This window comes from Parasteatoda tepidariorum, chromosome 10, assembly GCF_982258835.1.
Source record: "Parasteatoda tepidariorum strain Cologne lab strain chromosome 10, Ptep-v5.0, whole genome shotgun sequence".
NCBI classification, from domain to species: Eukaryota; Metazoa; Arthropoda; class Arachnida; order Araneae; family Theridiidae; genus Parasteatoda; species Parasteatoda tepidariorum.
The window spans coordinates 18,291,592-18,312,960 of NC_141764.1; the positions used below are offsets into that span (position 1 = coordinate 18,291,592).

The 21,369-nt window shown below is 34.1% G+C and overlaps 1 protein-coding gene across 1 annotated transcript in view; it reads right to left on the reverse strand.

Moving 5' to 3' along the window:
- Positions 1-21,369, reverse strand: part of LOC107446398 (protein tyrosine phosphatase domain-containing protein 1-like) — a 100,923-nt gene that overhangs the window by 14,710 nt on the left and 64,844 nt on the right. Inside the window, exons 3-7 of the mRNA XM_071184465.2 lie at positions 6,025-6,127; positions 5,142-5,288; positions 2,769-2,849; positions 1,399-1,514; positions 1,267-1,288 (exon numbers count right to left, since the gene is read on the reverse strand). Coding sequence (XP_071040566.2) covers positions 1,267-1,288; positions 1,399-1,514; positions 2,769-2,849; positions 5,142-5,288; positions 6,025-6,119 — 461 coding nt within the window. The 5' untranslated portion in view covers positions 6,120-6,127. The remainder of the gene's footprint in view (positions 1-1,266; positions 1,289-1,398; positions 1,515-2,768; positions 2,850-5,141; positions 5,289-6,024; positions 6,128-21,369) is intronic.

Consider the following 21,369-nt stretch of genomic DNA (forward strand, 5'->3'; position numbering starts at 1 on the left):
AATCCTATTATTAGTAACGGTGTGAAAGTTAGGAGAGAGAGGGACATTAGTTATGGCTCTTTCCACGTTTTCTGACTTGGATCTTGCTATACTTAATATAGCCATTAAAAGTTAGAGCCAGAATATCGAGGAGTAGTAGTGCTTTATTTACGTCGTACTAGAACTGCACATTGAGCTATTGGCAACGGCCTGGGAAACATCCCTGAAAATGATTCGAAAAATGGCCGACACAATTTTGATCCTCTACGGAGGGATCAAAGCGCTCACTTCTCTGGGAGGTGAGCACTCTATCCCCGGCCCAGTAGCAGCCATGTTACTTTTTGGGGGTAGGGATGGCTCCCCTGCTTTAATAGCCTAACGACCTACAAACAAAGTTCAGCTCTAGGCTGTAGAGCAGTTAAACGAGCAAAAAATGTACAAAGGGAAAGAAGGCTAGTTTCCATACATGTAATGTCAACGAGAGTCAAGATCATAGATCTTGAGATTTATGATATTGACTGGCATTGCGATCAAAATTTATTTTTTATGCGCATACCCTGAATCTTAGTACACATGATGTTCCGCTAAATTTCAATATGTTGCTTACCTAATACTTTTTTTTTTCTGGTACAGCATATCACACCGAGCATTTCTTCGCATTAGTTACGCATTCGGAGAGCTACACTTCTTCTTTCTATATTTCTCGTAATGTGTACCAATACCACACACCCTCTGTCGCTTCATAAGCTGATCAAAGAGGTCGCCCAGCCATTCACTGACAGTGATGCAAGCCTTCGATGTTTTGCGGGGAACCATGTATTTAAGATCAGTCCATTATGGGACTCAGAAAAACGAAACGCAGGCCATGGTTGAGTAATGTGTTCAAAGGAAACTGAGTATGAATGGAAATTTTAAGTTCCTTTAAAACATATGAGCATGCAAACGTGAAAGAAAGTAAAAAAATTATTCCTAAAAGTCTCTTCAAAGAAGCTTTTAATCTTAGTTCATTGTATGCTTTGTGTACATGTTTTACATAATAAAATACGCTTGTATATTTTTCTTGTGTTTAAAAGTTTTACAACACAGAGTTCCTTAAACAATAATGTTCCACAAAGGATAAGTAATTAAACTCCTCCCCCAATATAGGGTATTCTGGTAAGGATATAAAACACTCCCACAATATAAGGTATTTAGATAAGAATAAGCAATCTGGTTTATCCTTACCCTCGTGCATGTTTGTACATAAGGATATAGTAAATCATTTACCTAATAAAAATTGTTACTTACCAGTCAAAATTGTAGTAAAAGACTGCATGTAAAATAAAAAGAGAATGTATCACTCGGATTAGTTTAAAAATTTTGACATTAATTACATATTAATTATCGATATTAATTAGAAAGCGAAAAAAAATGTTCTACTTTTGTTTTCCATGAAGATCTGTGGATCGTAGGTGAATCCTGATCGTTGCAGGGGAACGCCGCAGGAATCATGCTCTCCTCTCTCCTGCAAATTGATTAATGATTTGATGCCGAAACTGGAAAGAAAAAAATTTTTACTAAGTATTATCTTAAATTTTTTAAATCAATTGTTTTCAAGAAAAATTGGAAATCATTTATACAATATCTGATCTGAAAAGATTATAAATAGACAACGCACAAATTTTTATTTTCCCAAACATTATTAACTATTTACCTCAATCTTGTTAAACATACAGAAAAAAATTGCTTTCCGCATCTAAATACAAACGCTGATTTCCTACTACACAAACGAATAAGCATAACTTGTAACGTAATAAAACCGGGTCTCTATTTTTGTACCGAGTTTGACGTCAGTAATTAAGGTGGAAACAGTACAATTTAGAGACTTCTCTTGTAACGCTTTACCAAAAGTTATCTGTGGAATATCTATACTTTGATACTGCAGGTGCCTGACGAGAAAGTCCATGGATATTATCTAGCTGTCACTAGATCCTGAAGGATTGGACACAACAACACCAAAAGTTATAGCTACCCAAGTCAAAATTTTTGATAGTTCTATCAAAACATTTTGATGGTATATGTTGGTTTCAGTGTAATTCATGATAGTTCAATGTCAATTGATGGTCACTATCATCCAACATTTTCCATTATGCGTCATGGTTTTTGATATGCCAATAGACTTCCATCATTCCCTGATGAAAATGCTACTTTAATACTATGATGGTTAACCATCAAGAGAAATTTGATTCTCATGAACCAACAATCCGTGGCGATTCGTGATGGTCCATGATAGTTCCAACAATACATGTCCATGCAAGTTTAATGGGGATTATAGTTGGTTCAGCAGGAATATACCATCAAAACTTTTTTTTATGTTGAACCATCAAAAATCAGTCTAAATTCCTACTTTGGAGTGATGGTAGTTCTTGATAGTTCTAACAAATTTATTTCTAAGAAACTATGATAGAAACTCCTGATAGTTCAACATGAATAAACCATCAAAACAAATTGCTGCTCTTCTGTTGGACCATCATAAATCAGTCCGAATTCGTACGTTGGGATGATGATTACTTACGTTGGTTACCATCAAAAATATAATGGTTCATGATAGAATTATTGATGGTTATCATCAAGATTATGCTGGTCCATCAGGGGAAAACCATCAAAAATTTTGATTTGGGATTACATCCTGCAGTTGGAACATGAACCACAATAACTCAATGATAATGCGTTTGTCTCCCAATGAAGCGCCAAATTTACGGGACAAAGGTGCAATTTAATTTTTAAAAATAGAAATATATTTTACTTACTCGCGAAACTGTTTGATGATTTTGTACTTTTCGATGATCTCCGTAGATGGGCGAGCCATCGTCACAATTTCCTCCGTGACCCTTCAAAAACAACAGCAGAAAAATATAACATTTTTAATATTATTCATGGGTTCAACATACAAATGAGCATACAAATATCAAATTCATGTCTTTTCATTTTAATGAAATATGTTTGACAACGCCGTTGGTTAGCAAAAGTTTTAACTTTCGAGTATTAGCGAGTCAGGGTAAAATAGTACAGAATTTTCTACTTTCTCAAATCTAATATTTAAGAAAAGGATATAGAAATGAACGGTTTGCTGCATTCTGCTTACAACAACCAGATATTAAGCCTTACTTGCTTTCAAACTAAATGACAAAGTAAGTCAATAGATGGATCTGCTAACTCAGAAAACTGTTTTCAGTATTAGCACCTTCTTAAACAATATTGTGACTAAAAGGCCTGGTTTCTTAGGACAGGACGCCGTCAGCTGGAAATCAGCGCTAACCTCTGATTGGTCCATTTGTGAGTTTGATAGTATTGGTCATCGAAAGCTCATCTTGATCTACAATTGCCGTCCAACTCAACTGTAATTGGATTACAACGTGACGTTAACCAGAAAAGCAATGGTGGACAACATCCAACAGTACATTAAAATCAGCCAAGATTTTGATTTTGACATTAAACATAGCTTCTTAATTAAACATAGCACTCTTCATTTAGCTCAGCTATAATGTGTTTTTTCATTATTTGTGCTCTAAGACACTGGTTGACAATAACAAAATCAATTCAAATTCAAAATAAATATTTGTTAACGCATGCGCAATGAGAGATAATGTCTGTGTTGGACCGACTGCTCATGCTGAGTTAACAAAAAAGTATTTTCTTGGCGTCAGCTCTACGTCAACTTTCCGCTGACGCCCAGATAAGGCTCTAGTTCTAAGAAACCAGGCCTTGAACTAACAAACCAGTATTTTGTTGGCGTCAGCGGGACGTTGACGTCCCGCTGACGCCCAGATAAGGCGCTTGTCCTAAGAAACCAGACCTTAAGTTAGAGAACAGAATTAAAATAAAAAAACGCCCGTTTAAATTCATCAGTTGAAATGATCAACAACAGAAAACACTATTTTATAAATTTTCCTGTTAAAGCGTAATCTATCTTTAATGCAACTAAATTTGAAATGTGATAAAAATAAAATTATGGTTTCCTAAAAAATGCAGTAAATCGTACATTTTTAGCTCCTTATAAATTAACTTAACTAATATTTCAATTGCTTGGTATTTTTGATCATCTGGCAGAATGATATGGAAGGAACCAGTTTCGTTGCAGTAAAGCTACCAGCCCCTTCAAAACCGTGATTAAACAAAACAAAACAAAACTAAAACCAAATGACATTTTTAAAAACGCCACCACAATGCAGAATAAAATTTATAAATATAAAAGCAAAAAAATGAAAAAAATGACGATAAATTTAATTTTAAACTTATACTGAAATACTTCAGTATGTGATGACATTTGCGACAAGTTCTCTTTCAGACCTTTTTTTAATGAATTTATTTAAGAAAAGAAAAATCGGGCAGTATTTAAAATAAAATGACACAGAGATGCGTAATATGAAAAAAACATAGGACTTCATCCGAATTAATTTCCAAGGTACTTCGTTTTATTACAAATACTAAAAATGTACGAACACTTTTTGAGAGCAACTGATAAGGCTTTAAGAGGAAATTCATTTTTCGATCGGTACCTCAAGCTGACAAAAAAATGCTACCCCTGTTTCAGAAACATCCAAGAAACGGAAAAGAAGACTAGTAACCAATTAAGTACGTACTGGTCAAGTCCGTTCGTCTGAAACGTTCTTTAAACAAAACCTACTGGTCTCATATAATAAGATATTTATATGCAATAAAACTGTTCAAAAGGTAACTTGAACCGAATTTCTAACACTTCTATTGATTTTTTATTATAATTAAAAACTTCGACCTTTGCGAATTTTACATAGACAATCACCTTGTAAAGGCATACAAGCAAGAAAGTATAAAAACACTTTTGTAAGATAAAATTATGCCAAATATTGTCCAAACATGTTGAACACTGTATCTCAAGAGGATAAGGTTGCAAAATTCGGTGAATTCAAGTGAAACCATCTAAAAATACTAGCTATCAGCATTAAAAAATTTCATTCTATCGACGCCTTTTTTTGTGATTTGATATTTCGGAATTCGATTATTAGTTTCTCGAAAATTTTCCACGAAGCAACGAAGATTTCGTCCAATGGTTTTGTATACCAAATATGGTTTGAAATTTCACATAAATATAGATTTATGCCAAATAAGTTATACAGCAGTAGTGTTTGTTACAAGCAACTTACCAAGATGAGAAAGTACCCATGATTGGCATATCCTCCTTTTGCCAGTATGCTGCTCCTTCGTATCTACATCTTTTTCCAGGACAAAACACTGCACAGTGAAAACTTTTAGACGAACTCTGACGTAATTTCTCCGAGAGAATGCCATACCTATTCGAAACAAAAACAGGGTTGATAAAGTTGAAAAATCAATATATAAAGAGTTGTCCCAAAATATACGCAAGATTTAAAGATTTCAGCAATAAAATTTTACTATAAAAGGAATGAAATGTCAAATGAGCAGGAATGCCAGTGGGGTTGCCGTAAGTTTTGGTGTAATGAAAAATAGAGCGCTACACATAGGAGTTATATATACATGAGAACGGAAGTTCGAATCCAACCGGCCGAAGACTCCTCTTGTAGTAAACTGTGATTAGTGCACATTAAATTTGTAAGGTCACAAAGTCTTTCATGTTCCCATAATAAATTATACCTCTGTGGGTACTAAATTACAGATTGATCGTTCTCTAATTCAGATCAAAAATACGATCTGTGGATGAATGCATGAGTGCGCTCTATAAACGGGTGTGACAGAAGTTGAAATCTCGGCCATAGATGGCGCCACTGGAAAACAAGAACAATGGCACCCCTTCTGCTCTAATGACCGATGACAACAGCAACAATGATTTTCTCTACTTTGGTATAAAATACGTGGTTTGGGATATTAAAAAAAGGAAAAATAACATAGCTTGATACAGACGCTGATTAGTTTCCGTCACTTTTCTCTTTCGTACAACGACGTAACTCGTTAATGTTTCGGTTTATTTAAATTCAGATGTCGTAACTCGCTAACTTCGTGAGATGCAGGAACTCTAGAAGAAGGAAATTAAAAAGTTTATATACTCACTGTACAGGAGGTAGTGTGCCTAGAGCAAGAGTCTGCGACCCAGTAAATTTCACTGGTTTCAAATCTTCCAAGTTACACTTTGGGTCGGAGCTCATGCTTCATCCTACAACAAATATATTTAGTGAGTTAAATAATTCACAAAAATAAAATAATGAGCTAAATGCAACGTAAAAGGAAATAGTTCTTCTTTTCATTTCGATGATTTTTATTTCAAATTAGGCAGTGGTAAATAAAATAAGGCAAAGAATTATTAGTGTCGTCTTCTTATAAATTGGTAATGAAATAGCTCGGACGCCACTTTTTTTCGTATTCTGATTGCAGCCTCTCTGAAAGTGTCACTTACCTGGTTCTTCCACTAAGTTCTTCAATTAATAACGATAAATAATTTCAATATTTTTTATTTATTATTATTTGTTGCTCTTTTCGATGATTTTACGTTATTAAAATAAACAAAACTCGTTTGTCGTAGTTTATATCATCAGAATAGAGATTAACTGTATTTAGCATCACTTGGCATGATGCTATTGCTTGCGGTCAAGTCATGATACTCAAAATTTGCCAGTATCAATGTTCTACAGTGTACTACTCCTTGCAAAGGGAAAAATTATCAATATAATACTTTATTCCTATATTAGCATATTTGGATTAGGGTGTAACCCTGCAACATTTGCGTTTTGTGCAGAATACATATATCCTCAAATTAGTTTAAAACCGAAATAAAAAAGAAAAAAAAACAGAATTTTTGCAGTAACTTGATAAGTTGTGACTTTCTCTATCTGATCTTTAATTTACAGTTTAAAATATTCATAAATAGTCGCGTAAAAAGTTTCTTTTAATTACTCTGCTGGCCACCGTAAATGCAACACCCTGAAGGAAGCATGCAAATAACATGAAATATACAACATGCATTACCCTAGGTGAGATATGCAAATGATTGGAATTTCAGCGCAGACGCACATTACGCGCGCCCGTGGCGCTACTTCAAAGCGTTATTTAAAGCTTGAAGATTTCGACGATTTCAAGTTCAGAAATTGTATTTCTCTCGTGGTTTTTTTAAAAAACGATCAATAATGTCTCGTAGAAAACAGCCATCATCTTTTCATCAAGTATTCGACAGAGGAAGAATAGTGGCCTACGGAGATTGTGGATTATCTTTCAGGGAAATCAGTAGTCGTGTTGGACGAAACCAAACAACTGTAATGCGGATATGTGATCGTTGGATGCTGGAGTGTATCACTGACCGATTTGTTCGATTGCATCCACCTCAGTGCATCACTTCACGTGATGACAGGCGAATTGGTCACATGGCAGTGACCGATTGCCCAGTCACATCACAAATCATAGCACAGCACATTCAGTCTGTAACGCATCATCCAGTGTCTGTGCGTACCATTCGACGCAGTTTACAGCAGAGTGGTCTGTCGGCAAGACGTCCACTGCTTCGTCTATCCTTGACGCAGAGCCATAGACGTCTCCGCCGCCAATGGTGCGATGAAGGAAGGATGCGGACGACAGAATGGAATGAAATTGTCTTTACTGACGAGTCACGCCTCTGTCTGCAACACCACGATGATCGCATTCGAGTCTGGAGACACCGTGGGGAGAGGATGCTGTACAGCTGCGTTATACACCGCCACACTGGTCCTGCATCGGGTATTATGGTATGGGACGGTATTGGATATCACTCTCGCACTCCTCTAGTACGCATTGCCAGTACTTTAAACAGCCAGCGATACATCTCCGAGGTGCTGGAGCCAGTTGTCCTTCCTTGCCTTCAGAGCTAGCCTACAGTCATATTTCAGCAGGATAATACGCAACCACACGTGGACCGCATTGTCCAAGGGTTCTTCGTCAATCTCCAGATTGAATTGCTTCCCTGTCCAGCTTGCTCTCCGGATCTTTTACCGATGGAAAACATGTGGTCCATGATTGCTCAACGATTGACCCAGATTACATCCCCAACTGCTACACCAGATCAACTTTGGCAACGTCTGGAAGCTGCTTGGTTTGCTGTACCCCAAGAACACATCCAAAGTCTCTTTGAATCAATGCTGAGGAGTGTGGCAGCGCTGATCTCCAACAATGGCGGCTACTCTGGCTACTGATTTCAGCTGGAACCACACTTCAAAGAAGTCTATAATTTAATCATTTGAAACTTGATCAACATGTTATCTGCAAAATAAATTTTGTAGTGATATCTCTTGTCTTTCTTGGTGTTGCAATTTGGGTGGCTAGCAGTGTATATTCCATTTAAATATTAATGCACTCTCTCTGCTAATACAGGAAAAAAAAATTTTTTTGAAACAATTTAAAACCCGTTGTAGAACTCGTATGAAAACGGCTCTATTTACCATAATACCAGTGGTACACAGTACCATAATGCAAGCGTCATCTGTGTAGGAAGATTTTCTACAGCTTCCCTGAACGAATTTCGAATATGCATAGATTATTTTTTTTTATTACATTGAATGCATATTACCAACAGTAATTAAGCATCATTTTCGCCAATGACGATTTTTTATGATTCTTCTGCACGAATAAATGCATTTACTTTATGGCATTTGCTTTTTAGTACAAAGTTTATTTCTTTAATTTCAATGCGTATAAATTACCTACATTAATTAACCATCATAGGTGTCAATAATAGTATGGCGACTTTGTTTTTCCAAAGAGAATTAGTACCACTTTCCCATTAATTTTGTCTTTGCCATAACTAATTTTTTTTCATTTAAATTACCGTCGATTTTAATTAATTTTTTGGAAACACATTTTAAATTAATAACTATAAAAAAGGTATCAGATAACTTTAAAACTAATAATAATTAATATTAATTTAATTTAAAAATATTAAATTTTGAAATATGTTATTTATTGAAGAATCTATATTTAAATTTAAAACAAGGACTGAACGCTTAACCAATCAGAAAATTCTATTTTGTTTTTTGGTAATCCCACACCAACCACTCGTCGCAAAATGTTCTAATGTTGACAGTGACCTTTGCCATGCTTTGAACTATCTGTATGCGAAATTTCAGCGTTTTTAGTTATATGGTTTAGGAGTCTGATATACACACACACACACAGACAGACAGACATTCATTTTTAAATAAAGAAAAGATTATACTAATTAGAGTGGACAGTGTAGTAAACCTGTGACTTAAAATTTTTAACTAGATTTCAGTTATTTATTAAAAATTGCGTGAGACTAGTTTAGGCCGTTGCCATGATATTTGGAGATAACTTAAACCCAGATAGCAAAATGAGGTTTATTTTAACTCGGTGAAAACCTTTTAATGTAAAATGCCTGTAAATGTAATGCAGAAAACTAGATAATCTGCTCGATTCTATGCACACTACTCTAATTCAAAACCTTGAAAAACAACCCTTAAAAAATCCTTAAAAAATCCTTATAAAATCCTTAAATCAAGGTAGACTTAGGGTTTCAAGCGTGGAAAAATCTTTTAATAAAGGTAGTCTCAAGGCGAAAATAATCTTAAATCTAGGTCATTATAAGGTTTTTTTTCTCGAAGTTTTGTATGATCAGCTAAAATCCACCTTGTCATGAAATTTTAATGGACTGTGCAATTTAATCCTATCGCTAGTATAACGTCGGCTAAGCCGTTATTATGAACCAAAGTGATGATTTTACCTAAGTGAGAATACTTCTTAAAAAAGCTTTAAAAATTTTTTTTAATTATTTCAGGATGAAAAGTTTGAAACTGCAATATTTTTGATTTATTGAAAAAAGGTTTTTAGTGCAAACATTTTTGTGACAATAAAAAGGAAATTCTGACACGAATTTGCCATAAGGTAACATGCTTTCTGGGAAAGACAGAGTAAGTTGTTTAATAGCAAATAACAATGCATAGAAAAAATATATTAGAAAAGTTTAAATTTTTAATACACCGATTTCTCTTTAGTTTCTATTAGAGGATTCCATTTAAGATTTATTTTAAGGAAGTTCAACATCTAATAAAAAGAAACTTTAAAATGTTTTAAGTTATTAAAACAGATTTTAGATCACGCATATCAAATGTTAGATCTTTTCTACAAAAGTTATCTGTTAAAACTAAGATATCATTTACAACATAGCCGGGTAGTACAAATGCCTAAAATACTGGCTTAGTAACATGTCAGTGCTCAATTGCAAAATATGGGCACATGAAACCTGTAACAATATTCATGATTGAAGTTTCATTTATAATATTGTTCTTTAATCAGATCAATTTCAAAAGATATTAAACTTAAAATCATTTATTCTTGATTTTTAAACCCCTAAATGTTTATCAGCGTAAGAAGATCATAGCATTAAGTTAATGGCATCTATATTATATAAAACGCTAATACGTACGTATGTATGTATGCATGTATCAATAAAACCGATGATATTTCTTTTCTCGCGCTGGCAACAGTTTTCATTTTTAATTGATTGGATTCGGCGCGCAAGAGCACGTAGTGAGCAACCAGATAACAATAACCAGAGTGAGCATTATCAGGTTGTTCAATTCAGATTCATGCACCAAAAACATGATAATATTTAATTTAAACTCAATTAGGAATTAATTAATTAATTGAAGTGAGAATGCTTTAAAAGGCCGTTGTTGAATTGATATTTTTTCTACTGGGAGCTACCTAAACGTCTAAAAAACGTTTAAGTGTTTGTATTGAATGCATTGAATTTTTTTATAAATCGCGTTTATTTATGCATTGAATTTTCACGCTTTAAAATGCAGAATATTAGTGAAGCAATATTTGATCATTTATTTTGCTAATATGTTTCCTATTTAGCTAATGTTTTGATTTTTTCACCATGTACAATCTAAATAGCTAATATACTTTTTTAAAAGCCAATAAGAACATTGGTAGAATTCTTCAACATAAGTACAATACTTCGTCTTTGATGATAAAATACTATGTCTTTGACGATAATATATTATGTCTTTGTGCTAGAACATTGTGTTCATTGGCGAGCGAGCGCAGCGAGCCATGGTTCACGGCGTGAGCCACACAGGATTGCGTAGCAATTCTCGGGGGTTGGCGAGCGTTAGCGAGCAGGGGGGGGAGCCTCCTAGTAAATAAATATTTCAGTAAGAAAAATAAACGCTTTTCTTTTTCATTATTTCAATCAATATCTGGTTTCAACTAGCCTTGCTGGATAAAATAAGGGGGTAATGGCAAGCTTCCAACTATAATTATTTTACCTACAAAAATACAGCTCTTTCCCAATTACGCTGCTCAAACAAATTAAAGGATTTTGAGGTTGTGGGTTGATCTTGCACCTGGAATATTGTTTAAATGACTGATGCATTATCGACAAACGTAGTAAGCTATATGAGATAAAAATGACATTTGTCTAACAGAAAAAATGCGTTTTATTGAGCATTTGTGTGCAAAAGGAAAAAAAACACAATTTATACATATGATAAAAACAAATAAAAAGGGTGCTTCCCAAAAAGAAAATCGTTTTTAGTAGGGGGTATGGTTTCCCCAGACGGCAAGCAACGTTGAACACTTTTGAGACACCGAGTCAATGAGGTTATTAACGAATGGCTAGTGTACTCTGTTCTACTCTTCCAAATCGAGCTCTTGGAGAGTTTGGGGGTATGCGCTCAGCAATTCATCTGCCTAGAATGCTCTATTGGGTTTAGGTCCAGAGAACACGCTGGCCAATCAATTCGTATGATTCCTTCCTCCAAAAGGAAATCATTCACCAAGTTAGGAAATTAACCACCTGCAATCGTGGTCCATAAAAATGAAGTCACCTCCAATTGCTGCAGCGTAAGGTACTACAATAGGTCTCGGAATCTCATCCTTATATCGGAGACCGTTCAGAGCTCCATTTCGAATGATATGGAGATCGGTACGCAAATCAATAGAGATGCCAGCATAGGCTATCACTTCCCTACCAAAAAATCTTACATTTTCATGCACGAACGCAGGATTGTTTCCAGTTCCACGCTCCCTCCGAATAAAATTACGCCTATTATCAGGATGAACAACAAAAAAACGAGACTCGGCGGGAAAAAAAAGAATATTGCGCCGTTCATTTCTCCTCGAGTTCACATGCTCTGTTGCCCACTCCCGGCGAACGCGACGGTGGCTTGCCGTTAACGTGGCACACACCATTGGTTGACGAGCACACACACGTACAGCGTGAAGGAGTTTTCGGACAGTTTGTATCGAAACTGTGGAGCCAGTAGCCGAACGAAGGTGGTGTTGAAAAAGAGGTATCAGAGGTAAGTCAGGTATTCATATTTCGTTACCTTCGAGCCTTTAGCGCTAAATAACGGTCTTCATTAGGCGTTGTCGCACGTGTACGCCCTCTCCCTGCTCTTCGGCTGTCTCCAAAAGACGGTTCCAGATCTTGGAAATCTCACTTCGTGAAACTCCAATGGCTCCTGCTATTTCGCCTTGAGTTAAGCCCCCCTCTAACTAGCCAAGATTCTGATTCGGTTAAATGAATTCGCTGAGACATCGTACTCATCGAAACAACGCTTTTACTGAATGTCGATCATTCTTTTCCGCCTGGTCTTACATTAAATCGAAAACCAAATCAAATTCGCTGCCACCAAATGGAGTCTTCAACGTCAAACTGAAAACTTGTATGCGGTGAAGTTTGTAAATAAGAAAAATTTGCATTTATGACTCTCTCCGTTGGTTTTATGCAGAAACAATTGCTTATACAGTTATTTTATACGACTTACAATATCCTTTGATTGTCTTGAGCAGGAGCATATATTTTTATTCTTCAACTATAGAGCTAATTTATCATTCAAATAAGAATTTAAGCAACTCTACACAATACTCAACCATGGCCTAGCTCTGTTCTTCAGGGCTTTCTTTTAGTTGCTATGGTAGCAATACAACGTAATTTTTTACTCCAGCTAACCATTCACGGCCTGCATCTTATTGTCCAAAAACAGACATTCGGAATTATTTGTAACGTTATCGTGTTGGGAAATTTGACTTGGGCCACCAGTTTTTTCTCTCAAGAGGTAATAACTAGAATTTTTGGAATGTCGGCAGATTCCATACAGCACTGAGGGAGAAACTAGGTTATGTTTAATACCATTCCTGAAACTTGCCCACACAATTAATGGGCTTTCACCTTGCTGCATAAAGGAGAAAAAATCTTTTACTCGTGTCTCTGTGATAGCGTGCGAAACTGTGTGGGTCATCTTAATTTTTTGCTTTGTTTTCTATTCCCCTTTGCTTGTGGATAGCTTTTGACACTGCTGATTTTTTAAACAGCAAATTTATGGTAGGACATATAAAACGAAACAGAGAATGGGGGGGGGAGAAAATATTCTCTAAATGAACAGCAATGGGGAAGCTCATAAATACTATGGGAAGGCCTTCAGGTATGGTGGCAAACTTAGACTGGCCTTTCTCTCAGGGCCGAATGAAAACTAACAAATAATATGAAATTCTAGAAGCTCATATGCTGGCATTTGAAGTGATAATTGTCAACTAAAGTTGGATTTTCCTTCAAAAGAATGCCTTCATTAACCTTGCAAATTCTTGAAAGTGGTGGTTTTGGGATAATTGAGTGCGTGTCATGAATGACATAACCCTTATCGTGATAGAAATCTCCAAAAAATGGTGAACAGCTATCCTTAGTCAGGCTGCATAAGCAAAACCGATTCCGAATGAAAACTAACAAATAATATGAAATTCCAGAAGCTCATATGCTGGCATTAGAAGTGAGAATTGTCAACAAAGCAAACTTTGAAATTTTTACACGTTGAATGCCACGCTAATTTTACATGGCTTTCCCGTCTGGCCAAAATGATTTTCTCAGTATGTATTGCATTAGTTTCTTCAAATAATTTTAGTAACGATAATATTTAAAAAAATTGAAAGCATTAAAAATTTACTCGAATTATGTGTTTCTAATAATCTTGACTTCGCCGGTTACTGGTGACCCCCCTGGCGCTACGAACAAACACAGTGCCGGTCACCGGTGACCCCCATGGTATTCAACTTGCTAATTTAATTTTTTTTTCTTTGCTTTACGTTACATTGTTTTGCTGCAAAAAATCCACAGGACTTAAAAGCTTGAAATTACGGAATTGTGCCGATGAAATAATAGGGCTGTTCTATAAAAAAAAAAAATTAGATTAAATAATTAGCTTGAGAATTATCAACTGTTAAACTCAAAGTAAAATAAAAACCATGTTGGCCCTGCTACTGCCCATTGAAGTGCATTACAGAGCTACAATTTGACATCCTAAAAAGGCCATTTTTATTTGTATACTTATCGAGAGTTTTTTTTTTTTTTTTTAATTTTTTGCAGTTTTAGGTGCTTTTTTCGAGAATTCTTTTAAACTTTTCTTTGCTTTTCAAATGATGAATATTTATCAATTGTTGTTGAACAATTTTATCTTTTTCGAGATTTTAATTTTATAAGCTCATGCTTGTATTGACGCCAAACGCAACAAAAAAAATTGGAAAAAAAAATATAAGACAAGGAGGTTAGATATTGCTATATTTAAACCCTACCATTTACATAAAAAGAACATAAAAATCTCAAGAAATAAGCCATAAGAGAGATGAACCAACAATAATTATCATTAAACCATCGTGGAAATGCATTGTTGTCCCATTACAGACCATCACGAATTTTCATCATAGTATCCTAGAAATCAAATGTATCATAGTATCTTAGAAAGGGATCGATCTTGAACAGCCATCATCTCAATATATTGGACTGATATTGATAGGCCAACATAAAACAGACAAACCAAATTGTCTTAATGGTATATACCTCTGAACCAACGAAGAATTTCCCTTAAACCATCATAGAAATGTAAAGTCGGAACCATCATGGACAACCAGGGGTCATCATTGATTGTTGGTCCATGAGAGTCAAACATCTCCTGATGGTTAACCATCATAGTATTAAAGTTTTTTATTTCCAATGGGCTGCACAATCGGTCTTACCGATGAGCAGACCTAGTGCGTTCTCCAGAGATGGTATCCACTCTTTCAGGACCACCACAATGGGTGAGATACCGTTGGTCATGTTAATTTGGGCGTCTAGTTTCTGCCACACTAGATGGCAGCATCGAGACTCTATTTGGATGCTAAAGTGCACTAGGAATTTAATTTTGCCGGTAATGCCAAGAGCCAATGAGGCACTCCAGGGATCTTTTACATACCGCATAATCATACGAGATGGCCGCTGAGGATTTTCTGCATCCCGAAAATCCGGTGTCTGGGCCGGGGATCGAAACCGCAGACTTGGGCTCAGAAGCCCGACGACAAACCAACTGCGCCACCCAGTCACTTCATAGTATTAAAGTAACATTTTGCATTGTGGAATGATGGAAGTTTGTGGGCATATCAAAACTCATGAATACATAGTGGGAAATGTAGGATGATGGAGACCGTCAAATGTTGTCCGACCATCATGAGTGGCACTGAAATCAAAATTAACCATCAAAATTTTTTTGATAGGAGCAAACAATATATTTTTTTCTGAACATGGTATCGTGGGTTGGTATGCGGACCAAATGGCAAGTGGAGTTTCCTAAGTAATTTAAAAGTTACTCTTCTAAATTAAAAGAAAGAAGTTTCAAAAATAAGTAATGATTCAGATAAAGTTATTTTGTAAATAATTTAAACGATCATTAACTCTAAGAATCAAAAATAAGTAATTTTCTGCTTGAAAAAACTTTTCTTTTTCCTTTTCCGTAAAAAAAAATGGTGCTACATCTTTATCTATAACAAAAGTCATTTTCCTTTTTTTTATTAGTTTCCTCTCCAACCTCGTTTACAACAATTCAGACAATTTTGGACAACCAATCAAATCCGATAGTCACAAATCATCCGTAGTGTGCTTCCACCACCAATGCTCCCCGAATTCCGCTCACAATTTTCCCGGATGACGATAAACGTGATCCACTTAGTCAACAATTAAGTAAAAGAACTTAATTTAAATCCCAAATTCCGTGATCATTTATTACATCATTTTTGACCTTAATTTTGTTTTAAAGGAATGCAATCGGGGGAAGGTCCAAAATTTCTTTTTGAACAACAAAGAATAATTCTGATAACAATTCTTTCCGAAAAATAGCTGTTTGGACTGTTGCCACGCAACTACAAAACTCACACGCAATACACAATAGGTGGGGTCTAAATGTAGCACATTTAAAGTAAAAGGGTAGCAGGAAGGGTAGGACTTAAAGATAAATATTGATCTCACGCGCCTATTAGCTTCGCACGCAACTAACAAGTGGTCTGTGTTCTGCTCTTTAAACGAGAAGTACACAAATAAAAATTTAGATTTGGGGGTGTTGAATTCGGAGGGCTTTGCTACAAGATTTCAAAAACAATGTGATATTATTTAGTTGTTTGTATCCGAAAAGAAATAAACAAAGTACTCAAGAACTTATTAGCATCAAAAAGAAAACTATTTACTTCTGAGTTATCTAAAAAACAAATAATGTTTTGTCAATTTTATAAATATCCGTCATAAGCATTTAAAAATAGATACCGAAATTGAGGTCATAATAATAATGCTTGCATAAATAAGCTATTTTCGTCAATCCATTATTCGATTACAGAGAAAATCTATTATTTTTGATAGGTCACTGACTAAGAAGTTGATCGAACTTTCTTTTTTTATTCGAAATCAGGATTTAAAATTATTACTGATTAAGAAGTCTTATAGCATTATTTTTAATTCAAAATCATTATTTATAAGGTGTTACTGACTAAGAAGTTAATAAATTTTGAAACAAATAAAAGTTAGATTATTTTTTTAAAAATTATCTCTGCCTATAAAGTTGAACTTTTTTTTAACCGAAAATCATTGTTTAAAAAACTATCACTGACTAAGAAGATGATCTAATTTTTTTATCTAAAATAATTATTTAAAAGAAATCACTGCCTAGGAAGTGACAGCACAATTCAAAAGAAAATACGCATTTATTTAAGAAATATTCTAAGGAATAAAATAATGAAGAAAAATGATATAAAAATACACTTTCCAACTGATAGAAGTTAATTAACTTTAAATTATTCTTTCATTCTTCTTTAAAGAGCCTGCTTATAATTTTAAGGTTTACCTAAGTATCTACTCTAATTTTAAGCTTTCTACTCTGACTTTGAGTAAATAATCAAATTTTGGACTTATACTTAAAATAAAAGAATTTAAGTGTATTTCTCAGAAACTATTTGAATTTTGCTTTTTTCTAAATAACAGAAAATGATTTTAAAAAATATTTGGCCCATCCCATGAAAGCGGGGAAATTGTTAGTCAATTTTGAAATTATTTTGTGTCTGTGTTTCATTTTTATTAAATTTAACCCTTTCGAACGTCGTGGGAAGTATACTTCCCACCACTCCTTTAACACTTTTAATTTAGGTTTCCAATTGCTAAAAACTTCAGCTTTCTTGAAATGCGTTTGAATAAAATTGGTAAACATTTGTTAGTTTGAAAAAACGTATAAAAGTTATGAAATACATAATTCTTTTTGAAGCTTGTAGCATTTATAAAATTTATTTTATAAATAAAGAAAAATAAAAGTCAATAAGTAATATATGGTCGTATTAAATATATTTACTACTAAAAAAATTGCCTTTTTATAAACTAAATGGGTTTTTTCTTTCTTATATCTATTATTCTTAAGCCAATTTCAATTCAAAAAATACTTTAATTTACCTTTACTAGAAATAAATGGCCCATGAAAGGGTTAACTCTGTCAAATATTATGCTTTGAGTAATAAAAGTTTCTCGCTTATGTTACGGCAGCATAGCTACTTAAAAAGGTTTAGAAATAACTGCTGTTAGCAGACAATTTTGCTAATGTTTTGAACTAGTTTTGATATGAAATTTTTTATAAAGAAAAGCAAATTACAGTTTTAAAGATAACTTTTTAGTGAAGGTAAAAAAATTAATGAAACAAAAAACAATAAATATTCTACTTTATTAATACTTTTATGACAGCTTCTTTTTTTAAAAAAAAAAAATACTTTTTTGTATTCCAATTCACTTAAGATGAATTCAAACGAGTGTTAAAAACGTGTCTAAGAAATTGAGATGACTTTAAGCAGAATGTTGCATTTACTTTAATTAGTTTAAAGTTTAACGTTATGAATTATAACATTACATCTTGTTGATGAAGTTCAATGAAAAATAAACCGAATTTTCATCCGAATTAAAATTCAAGAAGTTTAGAAATATATGAGCTGAGCATATAAAATATAAATAATTAAATTCAAAATTATTGTTAAAAGGAATAAGAGAAATAAAACTGGCATTGCATTAGCAAAATGAAATTACGTGATTTTTCCCCAGTTAATTTAATGAATTTGTCATATCGAGTATTTTAACATCACGTCTTATAACTCAACTAAAAACAATAATTTTTTCCTACGAATAAAATTCAATTAGTTTAGAAAATCTCGTCGAGAAATCATAGCATTAAATTCGAAATGCGTGTTAAAATGTAATAACGAAAATATAGACAATTCAATAAAATGGAATAGTATTTTCAATGCTTTAATGTCCTCATCAAAGAATAGTGACGAAATATTCGAATTATTGATCACGAATTTCTTTGAAAACTTTTAAAAATAACTTTTAAGTACATAATCACGCAAAAATACCTGAAATCAATACCGGAATAAACTACAAGCAAATAACTGGAATACAAGCAAATTCATTGAAGGCACGCGAAATTGATTGTCGCTTGCCTTTGAATTTTTCTATATCCAGTCTTATTTGATGCCGAATTGAATAATTGAAAAAAAAGATATATTTAACATATGAAAAAAAGTAATTATAGTTATTATATATTTCACGATGCAAAAAGAATGTGAAATGAGTTTGAAACGAAAATAAACTTATTCGCGGCTCCTGTGATATAAATATTTGCATACCGGCAAAAGGTGTTATAATGCGAGACAAAACTATTCTGTTTGTTCACATTTCGAGTAAATTTAAAATATATTTATAACACGCTAGTATTGAGAGAATAGCTCTCACGTGAAAGCCCATTCTAAAAAAAGTTCTTTAGAACATGCAAATAACGTAATACGAAAAAAAAAAAAACTAGCAGTGTTGAAAAATATGCGTTTCTCCTTTGAGAAAATTGCCTAGTAGCCATAATTTTACAGACCATTAACAAAAATAGTAGAGTTGACCGTTTATTTATGTGGCCATAGTATGTCTTGAAAAAATAAAAAGCACAGTAATTCTAAGGTGCATATCCTGTGCTGTGTTGGTTACAGCATCAGATTACGAACTCAAGGAACAGGGGTTCGATCGCAGCTGATCTGTAAGAGCATCTCTCTTGCGTTACCTCCGCATTGATGTCAACGAACATGCAATTCTCTCACTACTCGATAGATAGCAGCACTATACCACTACTTCGCCTCGTTACGCGGTTCGCCTTGATTCAGCAAACAAATTACTTTCGTTGTAAACAACGTCAAAGATCGAGCTGTATGTATCTTTTATGAGCATGATGTTAATTTAAGGCTTGTGGACACATACTTTACAAGGAAAAAAAATTAAGTTCTGAAACAACGTCAAAACCGATCGGTGGGACCTAGAAGTAAAATCATTTCTGACTGGTTGATATTCGTTTGTGACTCTACTTATCGTTCAATTTAAAAAATGTCCCAAAAAAAAAAAGGTTAGAGTGGCTTTTTTTCTCATAAATATTTTCACTCAAGTCTAGAAAATAATAATTGTTCATAATCACACGAGAATCGTACTCAAAAGTAAAATTTTTCTTAAAAGATTATCATATATATCTTCAGGAATAACATGCTTAAACTACAAGAAACCATCGGTTACAATACGTCACAATGAAGAGCAAAAGAGTATACATGTTACCGGGAAAGTATGAAATCCGGCATTGTATAGAATGCCTAAAATTAGCCGGCAAAGTATGCAATGATTTATATTTCACACATTGCCTAGGCATTCCATAGAATGCCAAATGAGAAACCGGCAAAGTATAAAATATATCTCCGATTCGTCAAAATGTCATTCAAAAATGACAAATTCAAAACGTCATCCGATTTGATATTAATTTATTTGTGAATATAATTACAGTTATTCGATATTTTAATACTTACAGACGATAGATTACATTTATTCGATATTTTAATACTTAATGACGATAGATTACATTTATTCGATATTTTAATACTTACTGACGATAGATTACATTTATTCGATATTTTAATACTTACTGACGATACATTAGAAGAAACATCAGTGTTTGGAGTATCGTGCAAATATATACCGGCAATGGCACTTGACCTTAAAAAAATATCCGTGTAGGGTATACCGGGCAAATGTATACCAAGCAGTGTCACTTGATCTTAAAAAAACATCAGTGTAGAGTATACCGGGCAGTGGCACTTGACCTTAAAAAAACATCAGTGTAGGGTATACCGGGCAAATATATACCGGGCAATGGCAAATATATACTGGCAATGGCACTAACCTATTTCAAACATTTACCAAAGGTTTAGTCATACTAGGTCTAGTTTGACACTGACGTTTTTTTAAGGAAGTATTAAAATATCGAATAAATGTAATTATATCCACGAATAAATTTATGTAATAAATATTTCGAACATTCACCAAAGCTACTATGTGATTGTCAACATTCACCGGTGAAAGTCAACAACCACCGATTTCGGTCATTCACAGTAACATGCACATCATTTACATAATAACCTCATCAGGAAGTTTATTTCATACTTTGACTAAATAGCATTTGGCATTCTATACAATGCCTAGGGGAAGAGTGTAATACTTCTCACATTTCATACTTTACCTAAAAACATCCGGCATTCTATACAATGCCGGCGTTTCATGCTTTGCCGGTAACATACATAAGAAAAGGTTACCGAAAAGTAGTGTTGTTCACAAGTGTCATTTTAACAGCGTAACCCAATGGCTAGGACACAGAAAACGCGTATAAATGATTTACACGTGTTTTCTGTGTCATTGTGTTTTACACTATAAGAAATTTAATTGAAATTAGTAGAGTTAGCAGTTATTTTTTAAGGTCAGTTCTCTCATTTGAGAAGAAAGCCTAGTGCTCGTAATTATCATGAACTTCTGCAAAAATAGTCGAGTTGACTGTTTAACTACCCGGTCAGCTTATTGAGGTTTTCTAGCTCAATTTAGAGGTGCATACCCTATTCCACGGCAATTATAGCATCAGACTACATTGAAAAACGTTTCTGGTTGTATTAAAGCCAATATCTAAGAATATAGCTTTAGCATTACCTCCACATTGGTGACAACGAACACGTAATTCTCTATCTCTTCGACAGATGGCAGAACTGCACTAATTCACAGTGTTCCATGGT